The following is a 22930-nucleotide window of genomic DNA, read 5'->3' on the forward strand; positions in this document are numbered from 1 at the left end:
GATGCAGTACGATGTTGATGTCCAAGTAAATGCAACAACTGCAACTACTCATTTTGACATCTGCAGCTGTATTTTTCTGAACCACAAAGAACTGACCTAACAGCCAGGGATTGTGCTTACAAAAGAACATTAACATTTTTCTTCTTCATTTAGCAGTGGGTGCTAAAAAAAAGCATGGATTATGGGAATAAAGCAGTAACAATGTATAAAGAGGTCCTTCATTAGTACATTTGTGGCCAGTTCCATTTCAGTTAAGATCTGCCTGGGGATTCTCAAAAAAAAAACTCTTTGAACAGGGATTAGGAATTTATTAATACAAATATTGTGAATAGTTTATTTTAAATATGACAAAGTAACAAACTCTGTGCCAATACATGTGATTCCCATTATTATAGATGGACAGCTCCCACTGATAATAATGACAATCACATAGAAAGGCTTTGGCCACTGGCTCCAAAGTTTTTTGTTACAGTATGTTACTTAAATCTAGAAAAAAAAAACTATATAGTACTCTACAGTATATGGATATTTCAGATGTGCTCCGGTTCTTAAGTAGAGTACACACATACAGATTTAGCTGTCCAATCTGTCTGGTGGGAACAAAAATCTTGTAATACACGGGAGCAAAGGACAATCGACCATTCACTCCCAAATACTTGAAAATAGACAAAAACAATTGTTCGCATACATTTGGTAAATCAAATGGATTTAAACAATTTGTCTGAATGACCATTGTCAGTTTTCCAGTGTTTTGGAGTAAATGTTCTATTCTTGCATGCTCCTATACATTACCAGATCTTTGTTCCCACCAGATAGATTGGACAGATAAATCTGGTGGCGTGTAGTCAGCTTAACCCGAGGTCACAGGGACATGCAGATATTTATATCCTAGAAGAAAATGCATTGTGCTTTCCAATAAACCCCAAGTTAGTGAATATGGTAAAGACCGTTTAAGGAGATCCTCTGTAAATTCTGATCCCAGCTTTTGAAAAGGACTGTTGGCAGAGCATTTCTGGCACCCAAAGCCATGAACCTGGAAGCAAACCTTTTATGCCCTCTTTATCACTGAAAACCTACTTACCCCCATTCAATGCAGAATAAGCATTTAAGGGAAGGAAAAATACTTTATCCCTTTAACCTGATTGCTGGTAAGCAGTGTCCTTTCCTGTATCTAGAAATTAAGTGCATATCTTTATGATGAATAAAAGAAGAGTGTCTACGTGTTGATGTATTTTTTTTAACTTATAATTACAAAAGCAGCAGCAGGCTGCATAACATTTAAAAAATCTTGTTGATGAACAATAAAGGTAAGCCACAACTAACCATTCAAATAGCAACACGCACAACACAAATGTACTCGTTTGAAGTTTTGTTGAATAACTATTTCATCTAGAATTAAAATGTAATAACCGTCTATTCATAGCATTAAAATTGGTAACTCAAACATGGACAACATTTAATGTATTTAAAAAAAGATATTTACTGACATGTCTACTATGAACAAGAATTTCATGCTAATTAATTATTTTTTCCCCAATCTTCTTTTAAAACAGGAAGATTGAAAAGAAGAATTGAATCCAGATTAAATAAATGGAGAATGAAGAGGGATTCCATCCATTCATAAACACTTGTACGTAGGTTGTGATGTCAGATGGAAATAAGCACTGTTCTTAAATCAATATTTAACATTGGCTTGAAGAAACAAATATAAAGAGCATCAACTCTTGGAAATTATACCTTACAAATCATTGGCATATTTACCTTTCACAGGAAAAACAAAAAGTGTACGGTTTACTCTTAATAAGTAAATCTTAAATAGGGCACTCAAAAGTCAGGCATTTTCTGGCATTGGCGTCTAACCAATATGGCAGCTTAAGTTACTCTCACTGATGGAGATAATGTTCTATTGTTTCAGTGTTTCTTGCAGAATACAGCTCAACTGAGTTTCACCTTCTTCACTGAGACGCTTCAGTTGGGACAAAACAGATTTCAATTTAGCTTCTAGTCTCTGAATTATCAGAGGATCTGTTCAGAAGCAGATGAGGATATGTCTAAAAGTCTCCAGGCTGCATAAGGGTTAAGTTCATCTTGGTCTCTACACAGCGCCCACACATACAGCATCCGCAAAACTTTATCCTACAGGGGTAAAAACAGTATTTATAGGTCAGTAAAAAGACTGTTTATGAGCAAGTCCAAGGTCAGAATAAAACATTAAGGTAATGTATACACAATAGATGTTATTGCTGGGTCTCATTGTCCGTTGCCAATCTTTTTGTGAATATGTACCTAAAAATTCTAAACTTTTTTTTTACCAAATTAGTTGAAGCTAAAATAATTGTTTATTGGTACCCTTCACTGTGGGAATTCAATTATGTGATATGTAGTGGGAAAATACAGAAATGCTTGGCTGCAAGCACTACTATTTAATACTAAAGGAACAACAGTGATCACTGAGGGCATTTGCCTGTCACTACCTGCCGCATACCCACCAACATGAAATGGCAAACTCAGCTTCCTCTGTCCACATCTTTGCCATTTAGATTATTTCATGCTCGGTAAGCATTCTAAAGGGATTATAGTGGAAGTAAAATTTATCTGGGAGAGTATGTTCAATCGGTGAGTAAATGTTTCTACATAATTGTGCTAAAAAAAAAAATTCCAGTCCAGTTGGAACAATATAAAAAGCTTTAACACCCTTCACAGAAGTCCATAAGTTAAATAAAGATAGATGAATTGTAATTGTATTTACTTTTTTGTTCAATGCTATACTATAGCTTCATTTCTAGGGAAGGCGTTTTGAAAACTAGGGAACGCAAAGTCAGCGTAAACAAACCTAGGTAATGGTTCATACACGGTTGTCCATAATTATGCTAAATGCATGATACTATGCATATAACTACAACAGTAACAGGATTTTCATGAAAACCCAACACTTGGTCTGTGGTAACTCCCCCTCTACTACATCTTTAACATTTAGAATACTTCAGTCCACTTCTGAAATCTCCTGCCACTCAATCTATCATGCCAATATTCTTAGAAACAGATTATAGGTTGTGTTACACTTGCCTGGTCTCCTTCCACAACCTCTCCCTTTTGATTTTTGAGAACCATAACTAGCTGAGCCTGGAATGTTATGATGAGGACTGGTCCTTGCTCCATCATCTTTCCCATTGGAAGCTTGAGGGGAGACAAATAAATTAGAATTGTAGCAGGGAAATAGAATAAAAATAAATATAAAAACCACATATAACACTCATTATGTTATATGAACACATACTAGTTTCAAAAACAACTTACATCAATATTATCAATATCCAAGATTTTGGAGTGGAACTGAAGACCCATTGCTTTGGCCTGCTGAATAGGGTGAGCCAACTGACTGTATGTCTAAGTGAAAAAAAACATCAACACACATTTATCAAGGTAACGCTCAGATGTAAGTAGTACAGCTGAAATCATAGTGACACAAATGAAAGTATTTATGGGGTTAAAGCATGTTGTGTCTGCCAGCACAGATAAGATGAAGTCAAGCTGAGAAGTCTTTGCCCTGGGAGACAAAAAGCGTAGCTCCACCTTTTCCATAAAATGCACAAATAGTACAACTCCCATCACCACATCTAGAGATGTAAAAGTGAGACCTACAGTAGGACTACAAGAGTTGGTCTAGGCAATTTTTTTATGTTCAAACATATAATACTTTAAAAGGAGCTTCCATTGCATTTGGCGTGACTCCACTTTTCACAGAATACTGCAGGGTTTAGACAAATGGCAAAAGTTTTATTTCAGCTCATCTTTGGGGCACATAGTAGTGTAGTAACTATTGCTGTGATGCGTGATCAGTAAAAAGAAAATATGGTAACTAATTTACAGGGGTGTGCTACCACTGGACAAGGATTAATGACGATTGGTTTAGGAAAGAGAAGGTTTGCCTCTAGATGGTGCACCAGTTCAGGAGTAACGACGATATAAAAAATTACCTTTTATTATTTATTCATTAAAAAAGCTGCGAGATATGACGAACATAATATAACAAAAATACAAGTGAGTACAGTGCAATCATTTTAAAAAGCACGTGCGGGGTTAACAAGCTCCTGCCTTCAAATAGCTTATTTAATTTGTAGATAGAACTTTATAATTTATTTATTAAATAAATATATATGTATAAGGAAAAGTGTCTCAATCTATATTATTTTCTGCTATCGGGAGATCTGTGTCTGAGTCAGATTGAAGAATCCTGCAGATCAATTGTCTGTCAATCTTGGGGTAAATGCGGTACCAAATATTTGGCGGTAATGATTGTAATGATTGTTATTTGGCCGACCAAGTCGTGCGGGCGTCTTCCAAGCACTGCCTCGCTATTGCTTTGATTGTGTCTAAATGTATCTACTAGTCCTTGACAGTACTCTAATGTTTGATATATAACAGTACCAATGGTTAAGTGGCGACTTTCATAATACGCAAATCGCTACTATGCGGTAACTGTGCCACTCACTGTATACAGACTTGCCCGGCAGAGTGTGTTCCCACTCAGGGACTTAACACTACACGTGCTATCATTTTGATTGTGTCTAAATATATCTATTAGTCCTTGTCAGGACTCTAATGTTTAATATATAACAGTACCAAAGGTTAAGTGCCAGCTTTTATAACACTCAAATCGCTACTATGCGGTAACGGTGATGCTTACTATATACTGACTTGCCCGACAGCTTGTGTTCACAATTAGAGACCTAACACTGTACGTGGCATCCTTACATATATGTAACTTTGATCTAACTTTCAATTAGAAGATTGTACGTATTTATATGTTTAGGTAGAACTCATACCAACAATAAATACTGGATAAAGGTGCAGCTCAGTTACGGGACGACACCTAGCATGTCAACCAATTAATATTGACTCATCTGTAATTACTTGTTCTGGTATTGGGCCAGTTATTGTTTATAGTGAACCTAGGAACTCAGCTCCACAGGTGAGCGATGTAACAATATGTTTCGCTACATTTAGCCACGTCATTGCAGTCAATTTGACTAATGTGTAAATATAGTAAAACACTAATTGTTGTGACCAAAGCCACAGTCAGAGCTGTACAGTATAAGCGGATACTAACCGAATACCAGCTCCAGGTTAATAAAACAGCAAATATCAATCATTGGGGCAGATGTATTAAGCCTTAACAAGAGATAAATGCAAGGGTGATAAGGAGAGATAAACGTCCAGCCAATCAGCTCCTTACTGACTTTTTTCAAACACACCTTTGAAAAGGCTGCATCCCTCAAGCAGTGAAACGCGTTAGAGTACTTTCTGGACCGGACCAGCTGACATCTACTGGACCCCACTCCCCCTCGTCATCTGGATCGCCATTGTCACTTTGTTGCCCACGCTCTCCCAGCCTGTCCCCCACCACAGTGGAACTTTTCCATCTCCATCCACTCCACAATTGCTGGTTACCATTCCAGCCGGATAGCCATTGTGCAGCGAGTGCAGGAATTAAGGTTGGCTACTTCCATTCAACATCATCAAGTCCACCAACCTTGAGGACACCTGCCCCCCACCTTCTTCAGTTGGGACCTCTAGCGAAGTGGGAAACCGTGGCTATTTACCATCTTAGCCCCCGTCATCATCGGGTCATTGCCCATTGTGGCCCCACTGCCGCATTCAATTGAGGACAACCTCGCAATTGTGCACCTGGGATTGGACTATCCAAAACACTGTGTGGTAATTATTAGCCCATTGGGCACCTTGACTTACTCCATCCACTGTTACACTCCACGATCCATTGGGATTATTTCCAGTATTTATCTCACCAATTCAGCTCCGGTCCAGATCTATTATTTCAATTTTATTCACCCATTTTTTATTTTCCATATTGTGCAATGTACTTATGATTTTTAACTGTTATTAAATTATACCTTTTCATCAAACCAGCGCCACTTTTTCATTTTTCTTGTTTTTGGCTTATTGGGGCTGACAACCCCATTTTTAAGTGGCAGCTCTTAGCGAGACACCCTTGGTAGCGCCTGCCTGTGCACCCTAGGGAGCACTTCCTACCTCTTTTTTCAAACACAGCCTGTAACATGGCAGTTAGCAGGTGATTGGATGGACGTTTATCTCTCCTTATCACCCTTGGATTTATCTCTTGTTAAAGCTTAATACATCTGCCCCATTATCGCCACATATTTGGTACAGCATTTACCCCAAGATTGACAGACAATTGATCTGCAGGATTCTTCAATCTGACTCAGACACAGATCTCACGATAGCAGAAAATAACATAGATTGAGACACTTTTCCATATACATATATATTTATTTAATAAAGGCATTATAAAGTGCTATCTACAAATTAAATAATTAAGCTACTTGAAGGCAGGAGCTTGTTAACCCCGCACATGCTTTTTTAAATGATTGCTCTGTACTCGTATTTTTGTTATATGTTGTGAATCATATTCTCGCAGCTTTTTAATGAATAAATAATAAAAGGTACTTTTTTATATCGTTGTTACTCCTAAACTGGTGCACCACCTAGTGACAAACCTTCTCTTTCCTAAACCTAACCCACTGGTTACACTGCTAATTACTGAAAAAAATGTTAAATAGGGTGAACCATCTTGATTAACCACTGCTGAAAGTTATAATGCACCCCTTCGATTAATCCTAGGCAATTCCACTAAATAAAAAACACAAATCCTCCAAATATGAAAAACAAATAACATTTTTAATTCATAAAGCCTGGATAAATTCTGCACACATCTATAAATATATATGTAACAGCAAAAAAGGCTTATGCACAGACTCGCTACTTGGGATTCTTATGATAAACTGTACCATGACAAAGGTCGTTGTGGGGACCGAAACATTGGTTGCCATGCAGTACTTTTAAGGAATTAAAACACCTTTATTGCAAAAGAAGACTGGGGAGTGCCATGTTTCTGGATTCTATATACAAATCCTGTTTAGGCAAGCAACATATATCTCTCTATCTATATACTGTAGATCTATAGATATACATATACACACACAAAAACCCAATTGTGGTGTGGCACCTAAATTATTCAGTAATGTCCATATATACGGTGATCCATTGTTCAGTGAATCAAACAGATATCATTCATCAGGAAACGTATTTATTGAGGATGATTTTGTTGTCACAGGTAAAACAATAGGTGTCCCCTGTTTTACCTGTGACAACAAAATTATCCTCAATAAATACTGAATAACATTACTGAATAATTTAGGCGCCACACCACAATTGGGTTTTTGTGTTGTTTATCTTGTCCCTTAACCCTCAGGGGATGCTGTGGTGAGGCAGCCATTTTTCATATTTCTGCTTGAATTATCTCTGTGTATATAGTTGTGTTGCCCTCACTCCAATCGTTTCAATGTGCCCGATGCCCTCACAATGAAGACATTTGTACAGGAAAGGATGCTGGCATCACTCACAGACTTTTCAAATCAGGGATGCAATAATCCCAATAAGGCAGGCTGGGTTCAACATTTCGGTTTATTATCGTCTTCAGGAACAACCTGAACAGTTGCATACACAAGTTATTTATGGGTGCAGGGGACACCATATGCTCCATAGCAGGGAGGAGTGAGTGTGTCATCGGAGGCAGACCGGGCTACCCTCTATGACAGGGGTGGCCAAACCTGTCCTCAAGATCTACCAACGGTGCATGTTTTCCAGGCAACCTGTGAATCTATAATAGGAATGAATGCAGCATGTTTTAAAATGTGTCAGTTAGTAATGACTGCAGCTGTGCACCAGCTAGGTAACCTGGAAAACGTGGACCGTTGGTAGATCTCGAGGACCGGTTTGGCAACCCCTGCTCTATGACATCATTAATTGAACAATCACCAGAAGGAAAAAACAGATATTTACAGAAAGAACATAACATCCCAGTATACAATTTTAACAGCACGTGCATGTCATCACAGTAGAAAGGCAATGTAACAAATTGCCAACTTTGTGGCAGACAGAGAATTGTCATTATAATGCAACAGTAACAAGATGTGTTTAAAGCAGTACATCAGTGCACAATTGCAATCATGATGTATGGGTTCCAATTATTCAATTAAGTGTTTTAGTCTACTGGCAGGTCGATCCATCACTCAGCCCTGCTGCTGCAAAAAGAACTCATCATTAAATAAAAAATAGTTATTGTATAATGTCATGGAAAGCAAGGAGAGAAAAAAGTTGTAGCGAAGATTGTCCCGGATCAAGTTTTTGACAGCCTCTAAACCCCTAGCGTGTGGGATGCTGGTATAAAGGCTGACAACGTCAGCAGTGCATAACCTGGTGTCATCCGTAAGGGGCCCCAGCTGCTTCAACATCGCCAGCATGGTGCTGGTGTCCTTGAGAGATGTGGCTTCCCCCTGTATAACCGGCTGCAGGTAGAAATCAATGTATTTAAGAGACCTTGTAAAGAAGGGAGTTGCGGGCAGTGATACAAGCTGATCGCAATCTATCAAGCATCTCTGATAAATCCTTGCTTCCCTGTTACAGACGACGCAGGAACATTAAGGATCTTATGGTGCACACGGATGTAGCATCCAAATCCTGCCCAGCAGCACACTTTCTAACCAAAAAAAATAGCAACTATAGATGCCTGGGATGCATCCCCATTTAGGCACCACACAAAAGCGCTGGTAAGTTTTGGTGGTAATAGGTTTTTATTTTAGCTAAGCTACAGCCTCATAATAAAGGAATTGTGTAGCTCTGTATATAAAAATAGTAGGGATGGTATCCAGCTAAAAGCTGATACCGTTAGGTGGTGCTGCTTAGCCAATAAACATTAATAATACCATAAAATGTGATATCACTTATTTATTGTAAAAAGCATATATTCATTTATACAATATAATCATAAAAAACCAACATACAAGACACACAATATAAAACACATAAATTGGCGAAGCTGAGTATACTATTACTTATTCCCTTTATCTGAGCTGAGGAAGCCGCCGAATAATATAAAGGTGGAGAAACGCGTTCTGGAAGCCCGATATAGCCCGGTGATACCGCCCAGTGCCGCAGCTACACTTGCAACGCACCTACCCTTGTTTACACTTGCATTACCTGAAGCCGGTCCCTTCAAAGTAAGGTAGACCATCCAAAATAGGATTACAAAACATTGGCTCAGATAAAGGGAATAAGTCCTGTGCAAAACAGTTTAAAAATCCTTAAAGGGAACCCTGCAATACACACTGGGACTGGTAACTATTTCTATGCCTCTGATATGTACTGAACATTTGCATAATATGAAATAGCCTCAGCATATAATAGTATACTCAGCTTTGCCAATTTATGTGTTTTATGTTGTGTGTCTTGTATGTTGGTTTTTTATGATTATATTGTATAAAAGAATATATGCTTTTTACAATAAATAAGTGATATCACATTTAAAATTTATTATTAATGTTTTTGGTACTTGTGTATCATCACAGCGCCCACTACGCAAATACCTTAGTGGGCTATTCTGCGTAGGGAAATCGCATCGCATACCATGTATAGTGCTGTGAGATGCGATATCCATGTTAACTTAACAGGAGTGCTTATACAATTAAATAACGCATAGGATCGCATGTCACTAAATGAGATGCAATGTGATATTTCATTGTATAAGCACCCATGGCACAGATGTAATGGGTGCTTAGTATGACATGTGATGCGAGCACCTCTGCCAATGTTTTGCGGCACCCCCAGTATCCACGTTAGCCCGAAGCATGGCGAGCGCAGCGAGCCCCGCAAGCATGCAAGATTCGATCAAATGGCTTATCTCCTGCCAAACATTTGCGCCAAATGAATTCTTGCAAATAAGAATCCAAATGGTGGCGAGCTGTACCATGTTGGCGCTTGTTCCTCCATTTAGCTCGATTGTTTGGGTGTGGACAACACTTTCCGGATCCACGAAATTGTATTTGTGGTTAACACAGGCATGGTGGTATCCTGCACGTTCTAATTCCTCCATGCTGTAAGCACGCCAGCAATCACTATAAATAATGGTTCCCGGCTCAATGTGACTGTTAATAGCGCCCATGATGGTGCTGGCATCCCGTTGTGGCACTGCAGTGATAAAACACTGTCCCGTTTCGCTGGCTATCCCTCCAAACACTCATTGCTGAGGTAAAACTCTGCCCACGTTACTTGATGGCTTTCATCTACCTCTACTCTCTGTCCAGGGCCCCCAATGCGGCGCTGCGGCTGTGCCAGCAAGTCCACTGTGTATGCCTACCGCCTCCAGTTATTATAGTGGACCACTGTCTTGTTAGACAGGTTCAGCTCACGCTGGCAAAAGTCAATTGAGGTCATCTCCTCTGACCACGCGTAAATTAACCTCACAAGCTTCTCAAAAGGCAAGCGGCACCCCTGGAAGAAATGGGCCGCTCTCAGGCTCACCTTTTGACAGCATGTACTCCTTAATAGACAACCTCATCGGGTGCCCATTACTGCACGTTGCCATCATTGGCAGCAGGTGATGCTCCTATAAAAAATGAATGGCGTCCTGCTCATTCTGCGGGAGCGTAAACAGGCTCACTGAAGATGCTGCCATCGCACAGAAATCATTCGAAATAATGCGAAATTCACTGAAACTACTCTAAATCGCTCTGGAAAACACATCTTATCACCTCACAAAATCACCTCAGAGTGAATTTCTGACAAGATGTGCCAGGGGGCGGGAATAACACGGAGCGGGAAAGGTAAAATCGCATCGCATGGTGATAGAACGTTATGCAATGCAATGATATTTCACCAAGTTAACGTACGTTGGGAAAGTGGGCGCCCTGATAATACACAAGTACCTGTTTTTTGGCTAAGCAGCACCACCTAAAGGTATCAGCTTTTAGCTGGATACCATCCCTACTACCTTTAAAATCAACTATGTCCTTAATTGTTCAAGCCGTTACGTGGTATATTTCTGCGCTGTCCCTGTGGTCTCTACTATGTAGAGAAGACCACCTGCCAATTTAAGAAGAGGATGGCTCAGCACCGCAGCGTCATTAAAATGGCTCTGGAAGGCAAAAAGGTTGAACAGCCTGGAGCACAACATTTTGCTGCATACAGACACAACCTAGCTTCTCTTAAGTACAAAATGATAGACATGGTTGCTGAGGATAAGAGGGGTGGTGATAGAGCAAATAAATGTTGGGAAGCCAAATGGATACACAGGCTTAACACCGTGTCTCTGCACAGTTTCAACGAGAATTTCTCTCTTAATTGCTTCTATTGATTAGATCCGACACAGGGTCGCCTTGCCAGTAGACTAAAACACTTAATTGAATAATTGGAACCCATACATCATGATTGCCATTGTGCACTGAAGTACTGCTTTAAACACATGTTGTTGCTGTTGCATTATAATGACATTTCTCTGTTTGCTACAAAGTTGGTAATTTGTTACATTGCCTTTCTACGTGCGGTTAAAATTGTATACTGCGATGTTATGTTCTTTCTGTAAATATGTCAATATCAGTTTTTTTCCTTCTGGTGATTGTTAAATTAATGAGGTCACAGAGGGTAGCCCGGCCTGCCTCCGATGACACACTCACTCCTCCCTGCTATGAAGCACATGGCGCATGGCCCAGCCCCCATAAATAACTTGTGTGTGCAACTGTATCGGTTGTTCCTGAAGACGATAATAAATCGAAACGTTGAACGCAGCCTGCCTGTTTAGGAATATTGCATCCCTGATTTGAAAAGTGCCGCCAGCATCCTTTCCTATAGATAGATATAGATAGCCTAACCGGTTCAATATCTTTTTCTCTTTGAGGTTATCAGAGGCCACAGGGCTAGCACTGGGTAGTAGAGTGGTGAGAGAGCATTCCAGCACCAGAAAGGTTAAACTACTTGCTGCCTCCAAGACAGCCAGGCTCCTCCCCTCCTCTACAGGCCAGGAAGCTTAGTTTTTAACAAGCCAAAGCAGGAGACAAGAGAGAATGAAGAGAAAACCATACAGAAACACATTCTGAACTTATGTGTGTTCACTCAACAGAGGGAGTATGGATTGGTTGGTCACCCTAAATAAGGCCGACAGTCATTAGGTCAACATACTGCAAGGTGGACATGGGACTAGGTCAACAGGTCATTAGGTCGACACAAGCATTAGGTCAACAGTCAAAAGGTCGACAAAGGGGTTTTCAGAGTTTTTTTTACCCGAATGTTGACACAGTCGACATGGGCACAGGATTAAGTGCACGCATGGCTCGCCATGCTTCTGGCACGGTGTCTCGCTGTGCTTGGCACACTATTTTATTCTCCCACCACGCCCTAGTAGATGGTAGGGCATGAAATACCAGCTGTCAGCACATGGCAGCTAAAAAAACAGTGAGAAACCCCATGTAGACCTTTCGACTGTCGACCTAGACCATGTCGACCTAATGCTTGTGTCGACCTAATGACCTGTCAACCTTGCAGTATGTCGACCTAGTGGTGTCAACCTAATGACTGTCCACCAACCGACCGTATCCCAACAGAGGAACAATTAACTTTAATAAACTCTATGTGAGTTCACTCAACGGAGGAACTAATAACTGTAAATATAAATAAAGCAGGCGCGGCAGTGAGGGATCCCTGTGGCCCCCGACATCCTCGAAGAAAGAGATTTAACAAGTAAGACAGAAATCTAATTGTATTTTTTCAGGACACGTCAGGGGCCACAAGGCTAACGCTGTGACATACTAAAGCAGCCACCTAAGGGGGGGGATGCGCCTGTGCCGCAGCAAGTACAGGCGAGTCCTGGGAGGCATATGTATCAAACGCGCAGAAAGGTATTGGCTGACGACCAAGTTGCCGCCTCTAAGAGACCAAGATGCACAAACCGGGAGGGAGGCACCCAAGTATGCTTGCTTAATGACAGATCTAAGTCTGCTCTGCTGTTGCACTACCCCTAACACCCCAAGATGCACTCACAGCATAGGAACCGCTGCCCAAGTATGTCTGCTTGATGACAGACCTAAGCCAGCAGGCAATTGTCTGCTTAGTAGCAGGCCAACCTCGCTTTTAAAATCCATAGAGTAAAAAGAAAGAGTACGCCCCCACCCCCACTAATCACTTCCACGTCCTGGAGATCTGGCAGGGTTTCTACCTCTGAGTGACTGTGACGTGCATGCGTGAACGTGTGTGTGTGAGTGTGACAGACAGAGAGAGAGAGAGACACAGACAGAGAGAGACAGAGAGAGAGACAGAGAGAGAGAGAGAGAGACGCTCGTGCGTCCCAGTCCAATGTAGTACCTATCAACCAGAGCTCGCCAGCGGGGACATTCTGGCGAGTGCTGGGGCTAAACGAGAGGGGCTCCATCTGTACTGTAGATGCGCAAAGCCCGGACCACATCCAAGAAAGTCTATTCAGGAGAGGCATCCGGTCGCCGAAAGGCAATGACTACAATCTCCTGAAGATTGGGAAAGGTGACTGACAGGACATGGGCCACAGGTCAGGAACTCTCCGGGCCGAAGCAGTCGCCAAGAGGAAAATTGTTTTCCAGGTAAGGCAACAAAGATCCACATAACTCAATTGAAACAGGAGGCCCTGAAGAGCCCTGTGTACCAGGGAAATATCCCACAGAGCAACTGGAGGGACAAAGGGAGGTTGGATATGGAGGACACCCTGCAATAATGCCAACTTCCTGCAGACTAGGATGGAAAGAGCTGAAACGTGTACTTTTAAAGAAGACAAGCGCAATCCAGTCTCCAAACCCTTCTGCAAGACCGACAGAATTCTGGTCAAACGGTAAATCCTGGGATTAAAACGGTGAGTACGACAACGGGAAAAATAAGCCCGCCAGATGCAATGGTAAGCAGCAGCCGAAGAAGAAGTGGGTTTAAGTGGTGCGCTATCAACAGCGGCTGGTACTGGGTTGTCAAGCCCAAATGGTAAGATAATAGGAAAAAGAGAGGTGTACCAGCGCTGGCTGTACAAATATATAGACCAGATGGTTTCTCAAAAACTTTTTGACAATTTATTATAAACAAATATAAAAACACATTAAATAAAATATATTATAGCTAGAGAGCACAGAATGTTTTGTCCAAACAATACGGAGCTCCACAAATAGTGGCTTTACTGAATGAATTTATAAAATGAGGTGTATATTACCATATTATATATGTATTATATATGTATATCATTGATGTGTGACTGGTTATTATACCATGGGGGGGGGGGGGGGGGGTGATGATGAAGTCATGATACAAAGTTCCCTTGTAGGAATATGAATGGTCTCCCTATTCGGCGTCTTCTCCTTTAAGGCTGGAATGAATTCGGAATTTTGCAGTAATCCAATAAAATCAGGAGGTCATGGACGTCAGTGGGAGTGTGGACATCACTTCATGGCAGATGGATAATTTTCATTCAAAATAGCTCAACGCGTTTCTCGGATGTTTACTGTCCGGCTTCCTCAGGAGCAAGTGTGTGGATTGAGCTCCAGGCTCAATCCATTAATTGCTCATTGAAAACATCTGTGCAATGGTGCTCATGTCTGGCTAACAATAGCTAATTGAAAAACATTTAAAAACACATGATTGAGAAAACGATCTGTATATTTAAACCTTAAAATAGTCTAGGAGGCAGTCTTAGAATTAATATAAATCAATTTAGACAATTATAGCAATATAAAGGACATAGGATGTATCTCTGACCTTAGGTCACGTGACCGGGTGGGAGGAATTGTAAAGAAACAATCATGATTAGGCAATCTAATGCCTTTTTGCCCGTCCCCATGCCGACTGCTAAGCACATGAATCCCACCGCACACCGCCGATATCGGCAGCGAAACGGCAAGATTCACTAGTGCTTTTCAGCCGGCGCATGTATGACGCGCAACACGCTGCGTCACACAGAGCCGCCCTGCAACAGAATAGACGTCCCCTTGGTCGCCATGGAGACCATCATGAGCGTGGTCACATGGACATGACACCCACCAATGACTCACACGACGCTGGGCAACTTAGGGAAGCGTCTATTTGTGATGTAGATACATCACAACGGCAGGTTATCCACCATATGGGATAATAGAGACAAACTGCACCACAATTGGGATTTCAATGAGCAATCAATGGATTGCTATATAAACTGAGCCTGGAGCTCAATCCACACACTTGCTCCTGAGGAAGCTGGACAGTAAACATCCAGGGAAACGCACTGAGCTACTTTGAATGAAAATTATCCATCTGCCATGAAGTGATGTCCCCACTCCCACTGACGTCCATGACCTCCTGATTTCATTGGAATACAAATAATGGAATTTCTGCAAAATTCCTAATGCATTCAAGCCTTAAAGGAGAAGACACCGAATAGGGAGACCATTCATATTCCTACAAGGGAACTTTGTATCGGGACTTCATCATCACCACCCCCCCTCCCCCCCGGTATAATAAACCAGTCACACATCAGATGGTAATATACACCTCATTTGATAAATTCATTCAGTAAAGCCACTATTTGTGGAGCTCCGTATTGTTTGGACAAAACATCCTGTGCTCTCTAGCTATAATATATTTTATTTAATGTGTTTTTATTTAATGTGTTTTTATTTTTGAGTATAATAAATTGTCAAAGTTTTTGAGAAACCGTCTGGTCTATATATTTGTACAGCCAGCACTGGTACACCTCTCTTTTTTCCTAGCAGCCGAAAAAGGCTTGCGGGCCTTGAGCATAGTTGAGATGACCCTTGAGTTAAAGCCTTTGGCTCTTAATAAGGAGGTCTCAACAGCCACCCCAGCAAAACCAGACGTGCAGGTTCGGCTGTAGACACGGACCTTGAGTAAGCAGGTCTGGACGTAGAGGCAGATGGATCGGAGGGGCTACTGGTAGTGCCTGCAGATCCAAAAACCAGACCTGTCTGGGGCAATGTCGAGCCACCAGGATCAATGTGCCCCCTTCCGCCTTCAACTTGCGGATTACTCTAAAGAGTGAGATCGGGGAAAGGCGTACATCAGAGCAAACGGCCACGGGGCTGACAGGGCGTCTACTATGCAAACCCCTGGATTGGGAGACCTGGAAACATAAAGGGTGACCTTGTGGTTGTGGCGTGATGCCATCAAGTCCACTTCGGGTCTGCCCCAATGTTGTACCAACATCTGGAATGCCTCCGGATGGAGGGCCCATTCGCCGGCATCCAGAGTCTGACGGATCAGAAAGTCTGTTTCCCGGGGTAAAGATCACGCAGAGAGCCGGGATCTTCCCCTCTGACCATTGAAAGATGTGGGAGGTCTCTGCCATAGCCACCCGACTCACAGTTCCCCCCTGGTTGTTGATATAAGCCACTGTCATCACATTGTCTGACTGCACCTGCACAGGGCAACATTGGATCCAAGGTTCCACCAGGCTAAGGGTCAACCAGACTGCGTCTGTGTTGTGCATACCAGCCAGACGCCTGAGAACCACAGCAGGCGACACCCCCCCCCTATCATGCTAAGGGTTTATCCTATGGCTTAGAGTCAGGTTGCCTGGTGGCCCAGGGACACTTGCAACACTGGGTTCTTGCAAAAGAATGTCTCCTACCCCTGCCTTGGACACAAAAGGACTGGAAGGCCGCACGGGGACATGGAGTAGGGGTGGATGGTAGGAAAGCTGCCTTGGACGTAGCTATCGTAGCCACAATTTTGTCAAGTTCTGAACCGAATAATAAAAGAACCCTTAAAGGTAAGTGCTTGTAGGGTTTTCTTTTTTTTTTAAATATTGAAGTATTTTGTATAATATTACAAACAAACAGGTACAGTGAGCACAAACAACATAGTTCCAGCGTGTCATAAATTATCATATCAAAACCATAATGTATGGGTAACATTAATCATTTAGTAAGTTATTGGTTGAACAAAGATAAACAGAAAATATTTTCCACCATTTACTTTTCACGGCATGGTTTTATTGAATATAGTAGTATAAAGTACCAACTACAACATTTAGACAAAGACAAACAACAAATACAGTGAGAAGGAACGGGGGGGGGGGGGGGGGGGGGGGGGGGGGGAACTCAGGTTTTTTTCCCCTATAAATAAATGTCATACCATATGTAAATACCTTTATGTGTTTATATCAAAACGGGGTTATGAATTATGTTATCCATTTTTTGTAAAACACATTATCTCCAGATTGAACATCTATTCTTGCATACTTTCTTTCAAAATATAATATCTGAAGCAGCTTTTGTTGAACCATCATCAATTGAGGAGCAGTTCTTTTTGTCCAATGGATCAGAATAAATTTCCGGGCTACTGTTAATATAGTAATTAGGAGAGGGTATGTTTATTGAATTTGTCCATCTGCCAAGCCAAAAATTCTGCTGCATTAAACGTGAACTTGACATGGAACATTCCATTGATGTAGGTAGTAATTTTGTTCCAGAATCGTTTTAATTTATAGCAGTTCCACATGCAATGTGAAAAGTTGGCAATTGTTATGCCACATTTAAGGCAATGTCCCGATTCTTCCGGCGTCATGAATTTTCTTCTGTGAGGAGTAACAGACTCTGTGTAATATCCTCAGGTACACTTCCTGCAGGTACGCTGATTTTAGAAGAAGTGATTGTGTGTATAAGCAAAAAATGCTTTATTGGTAAGTGATGGTACATCCCTTTTCCACTTATCCATCAAGAGTGTCCACTGTGGACCGTCCATTACAGAGGCTTGTATCAATAAGATAAGATAATAGCTTATTGTCATTGTAAAACAACAAAGAAACTGTAAAACAACGAAATTATATTCTTAGACACAGAAAAAATGCAAATTAACAACTTTGGTTAAAATCGATAACTGCCGCTGGGAAAAAGCTATTTTTCATAAGCGAGGTTCTAGACTTAATGCAACTTAGCCGTTTATTTGATGGTAAAAAGGAGAAGATATGATTATAAGGGTGGTGGCACTCCTGCATGATACTATTCCTTTTTCACCTACAATTTCTAATGAAAATGTCCTCTATGGAAGACAAGTCACAGCCAATAATGGCCGCTGCAGTGTGTATCACCCGCTCTAATGTCTTAAGATCTTTTTTTGTACTATTTCCGAACCACACAATACAATATGACAGGATGCTTTCAATAACACATTTATAAAACCTGATCAAATTCTTCTGGGAAAATAGAGTATATAGAAATTTTGGTACTTGTTTCCTAGCACAGCGCCACCGATTTTAAATGTATTGATCGCGGCCGCAAAAATCGCGTCGATCGCATCGCATGCCAACCAAATCGCATGCGATGGACGCGATTTTTACATTGGAATCAATGTAAAATGGTCCCTGAGACCCAATTTTACATTGATTTCAATGTAAAAAGCCCCAAAACCCACCTTTTTCATAGCAAACCCTCCCTGATGGGTGAAATGGCCCTCCATTGTTAATGCCACCCCACTATTGACGCCAACCCGAAGCGTGGCGAGCGCAGCGAGCCCGCGTGGGGCAGCGGTACGCGTCCTACTACCTTTTCATACCCCCACTATCCACGTCGGCGTGGAGTTGACTATATAAAGAGTGGCGAGCGCAGCGAGCCACCGAGCCCGAAGCGTGGCGAGCCCCGCGCATAACTTTACAGGTATACGTGTCCACTCGCCACGCTTTATAAAATCAACTCCACGCCGACGTGGATAGTGGGGGTATGAAAAGGTCGGAGGACGCGTACCGCCGCTCACCACGCTTCGGGTTGGCGTCAATAGTGGGGTGGCGTTAACAGTGTGGGGGGGGGGGGCATTAACCATACTTAATACCCATGAGGGGGCATATACAATGAGAAATAGGCCATATTGGCCCTTTTCCCATTGTTCCCTATGTAAAATCGCGTTGATCGCATCGCATGCCATTATAATGGCATGCGACCAACGCGATTTTAACTTTAAAAGTAATTTAACATTGTTCTCTATCGGAAAATCGCGTTGATCGCATCGTGGGCCATTATAATGGCCCGCGATGGACGCGATCAAAGCGATTTTCTCTTTACCGGCAATTGAAGCTGGTAATTGACAGAAAATCACGTCCATCGCATGCCTTAAGTACCTTAACTTAAGGCATGCGATCAACCCCGACGGGCGCCGTGCTAGGAAACAAGTACCGACATTTTAACTTGTATGGCTTTACAAAAAGGTAACAAAAGATTATCTATAGTCTTTATACTCGATATCATGACCGGTAAATACAATTCAGGTTCAGGTATTTTAGAGGTGGTTACGTAATGTCTCATTTGTATATACATATACATATGAGAGTGATGCGGTGTGTATCCCTGTGCTAAGTCTGTAAAAGACAACAAAAAACCGCCCGAGTCAAAGACCTTTGTGGATGAATCCAATCCCCTCTCCCTCCATGCGAGGAATGTAGGATTAGTCAAAGATGGTGGTAATGCGGGGTTAACCCCATAGGGGGGGTAAATTGTGTGAGAAAAGGATTTCTATGCATAATTTTGTTGATTTTCAACCAACTGTCATATGTATCCTTAACCAATATATAGTGACGGATGTGTGGATGTGTGGAATATTATCTATTTAGTGTGGATCATGGGTCCTGGGGCATATGGGTCAAATATTGCCTAATCTAATGAAGCATTCGTGTATATAGATTTATTTAGGATCCAGTCACTTGTATCTAAAAAAGATAGCAGGAGAGTAGTGCTGGCCACACATCAGACCAACTTTCCTCCAACCATCCAACTAGTTAATTGGTTGGACTGAAAATCTGGTACTGTATGGGGATAATGTACATAAGGGGGTAGTAGGGGAATTTAAGGGGGGTGGGGTGCATCCTTTGGCTCATCCGGAGACAGCTGGGGTGGTGTATAAAGTTTCTCATAATACTCCTGCAAGACAGCTGCTATCTGAGCATTTGAAGTAGTTATAGTTTTGTCTGTCTGAATCAGAGGCTGCACAACTACCTGCTGTCTCGATCCTTAGTTAGGTTAGTAAGGAGTTTTCCCACCTTATTCCCAAATGTGTAGAACTTAGAGTTCACATTAAACATGTATCTATCTCCCTGAAGTTGTAGGTATTCATTATACCATTATATTGCAATTGGGCTGACTGATATAGCAATTTATTCGTAGCCGTTGGATTAAGTTTAAATATTTGAAAGGATTCAATTAAAGCAAACTGTAATTCTTAATATTTACCCGTCTGATTTCTCCGGAGTCTCGAGACATATGCGATCACCTCTCTGCGTAGGAGAGCCTTGGCTGCTTGCCAAAAAATGATTTAATTTTTACGTTGGTACATCTCGTTTTCGGAGCAGTAAAAGTTCCATTGTTGCTGTATGAAGTCTCGCATGCCTCGAGACTGGGACAAATGTGAGGGGAATCTCCACATAGGTTGAACATTTTCTTTGTCCTGTAAGACTATGGATATAGTTATTAGCCCATGATCGGACAATAATGGAGGTGCAATAGTTGCTGAAGTAAGTTTTGGAAATAATGGTTCTGTGACTAGTATAGCATCTATTCTAGACAATGTATTATGGGTTAGGGAAAGGCAAGTACATTCCCTTTCTTTTGGATTTAGGGATCTCCAAGAATCTATCATGTTAAGGGTTTTTGCTAAATAGGATACTCCTATTTTTGGGCATGGGTTAGGCCATTTGGGGTTGGAGAGCGGTCCATAAATGGAGAGGAAAGAAAATTTAGATCCCCACAAAGGATCAGCGAGGCCGGGTCATATGTATATCATTTCACCAGTAATTGAGTAAAAAAGGATTTCTTATATTGGGTGGGAGCGTACACATTACAAACTGTCACATATTTACCTCTTACTGTACAACATACTATAACGTATCTGCCTGCGGGATCCACAAACACTGAAGAGACCTGTATGTCTAGGAGTGTCTTTGCTAATATTGCAACTCCACAAAATTTGGAGGTGTGGGATGCAATCAAGTTAAGTTTCTTAACCTTGGTCGGCAAGAGATGTGTTTTGTGCACATTCCACATTCTGCTTGTTTAAATAAGTTAGGAGTTTCCGCCTCTTGGCTGGTGTATGAATACCCCTAAAATTTAAAGAGCCTACAGTAATTGACATTTCAAGATGAGCATAGCATATCTTATTACCTGGTATATCTCAAAGGGAAGGAGGGGTGGGAAGGAGAGAACATGAGGAATACATATAACACAATGACAAAACATATAACAGGAATAAAGAAAACTTATCAAAAAGGAGTAAAATAAGAGAATATAAAACATGACCTTAATCAAAGCAGCTAAATATACATCAAAATTGGACTTCCAATAACTTTCTGATGTGTGCGTCTCCTGTACGCTACTCATCAGGATTATCAAAAAAAGTAACTTCAGGTAACGGATAGGCTCCTATTAAACACGTGTTCCCGCTAATAAACAACTTGAAATGTTAATGCCGACTTACTTTACTTATTTTAAGTATCAACCTTGTTTCCCTCTTTAAAGCACCACTGCATTTTGCAGCATAGTATCTGAAGGGTTAAATGAGGAATTCGTAAAGCATACAAGTAAGTGCCACGTAGGCTGACTTTATTTGTATTACCAAGTATGGTCAAGCACTGTATGCTTGCTATACATTGATACTGTGTATCTGCTAATGCTCTAGTTTCATGCAGCCTACACATGCACGGACGCCCTTATATGGAGATTCCCCTCGTGGTTGTCTCGTGCTATGTGTCCTTCCTGTACATGAGATCCTGTATGCTTTTGGCTGAAACGCCTAGTAACTGTTAACAAGCCAATGACAATGTAACACATACTGCTTACACCCATGTATCCTGTCTTTTTAACGAGCTGTTGCCCCACTAATAAACCAGAGTGATTCTTAACCATCGTGGTAAAGAAAAGGTGGGGTGAAACTGCGCTTAAACTGAAATATGCAACAGGTGTAGGTAAAAAATACAAATATTTATTAATATAAAATATTAATTATAAAACATATATATAAGGCGGGATTACATATCCCATAAAAACATGAATACCATATGCGTTGTGTGAGGTTATAGTCACCCACTATGTGCTGCACAGTCCTGAGTCCGTTCCTAGATTGCCTCTATAGTACTGTCCCGATTCAGTTGGAAGAATGATGATTTCCACGCCAGGGAGCTCCTTGATGTTTGGTAGGTGCTCTACCTGGGATTGGATGGAGGGGGTCAGGGAGCACTAGATGTCATTTAGGTGCTCTACCCGGTTGTAGATATTGTCGCCCCAAATATTAGATGGATGGTGGTGGGGACCAGGGAGCGCCAGATGTTGTTGTTAGGTGCTCTACCTGGTTAAAGCTGTAGTGGCCCCAATTGTGAACTGGTGGGATGGAATTCCGAGGCTGGTTCGGTCACAGGATGGAAGTGATGACTGCAGATAGGCTGTGGGTGTCCTAAGGTCTCATTCACCGACGCGTTTCGCTGTATGAGCTTTATCAAGGTGATGCTTCTGGTATCATGAGGTAGTGTTTATATACCCTCTCTCATTAGAGACAATAATTAACACCTGTTGCATATGAATTACTGGGAGCTAATCTCATAAACATTTTACACATCTAAGGTTGTCATAGAGAATAGGAGACAAAACTATAACCATTGGTAACCTTTTTGTGTAAAAACGAGCATTACAAAGTACATAAAAATGAAGTTTATTTATTTCTATAAGTCAGACCCGTTTCCGGATATCCGGAAACGTCATTTCCGGGTCAGGTGAACCGCACATGCGTTCCACCAGTCTTGAGCGTTCTAGCTGCTATTGCAGCTTATTGTGCCCTTAGTAAAAATGGCGCGGAGCGCACTACCGGGTCCTGTACAGCGCGATATGCTGCTTCCCCGATTTTTTAAGCTTATACTGTGTGTTACCCAGTATATTGTTCTCCTTTTGTGGAGAACGGATGAAGGCAACTTAATGTTCCTGTCTACAGTATCTCTTTACTCGGGGAGCGCATGTGCAGTTTTACATAATTATGTTCGGGATATTTGTGGATTAATAATACCTAGATCCACTCAGTATAACATGCATAT

At 41.4% G+C, this 22930-nt stretch overlaps 1 protein-coding gene across 2 annotated transcripts in view; it reads right to left on the reverse strand.

The window, feature by feature from the left end:
- Positions 1-1435: 1435 nt before the first annotated feature.
- TIMM44 (translocase of inner mitochondrial membrane 44) overlaps positions 1436-22930 on the reverse strand; it is a 198485-nt gene continuing 176990 nt past the window's right edge. Inside the window, exons 11-13 of one of the 2 annotated variants that reach the window (XM_083179337.1) lie at positions 3298-3387; positions 3067-3177; positions 1436-2136 (exon numbers count right to left, since the gene is read on the reverse strand). In XM_083179337.1, coding sequence (XP_083035463.1) covers positions 2017-2136; positions 3067-3177; positions 3298-3387 — 321 coding nt within the window. In that variant the 3' untranslated portion in view covers positions 1436-2016. Of the gene's footprint in view, positions 2137-3066; positions 3178-3297; positions 3388-20108; positions 20310-22930 lie in introns of those variants that run through there. The other variant, XM_083179338.1, reaches the window with a different exon arrangement.

Source organism: Crinia signifera, chromosome 1 (genome assembly GCF_055691185.1).
Source record: "Crinia signifera chromosome 1, ASM5569118v1, whole genome shotgun sequence".
Classification (NCBI taxonomy): Eukaryota; Metazoa; Chordata; class Amphibia; order Anura; family Myobatrachidae; genus Crinia; species Crinia signifera.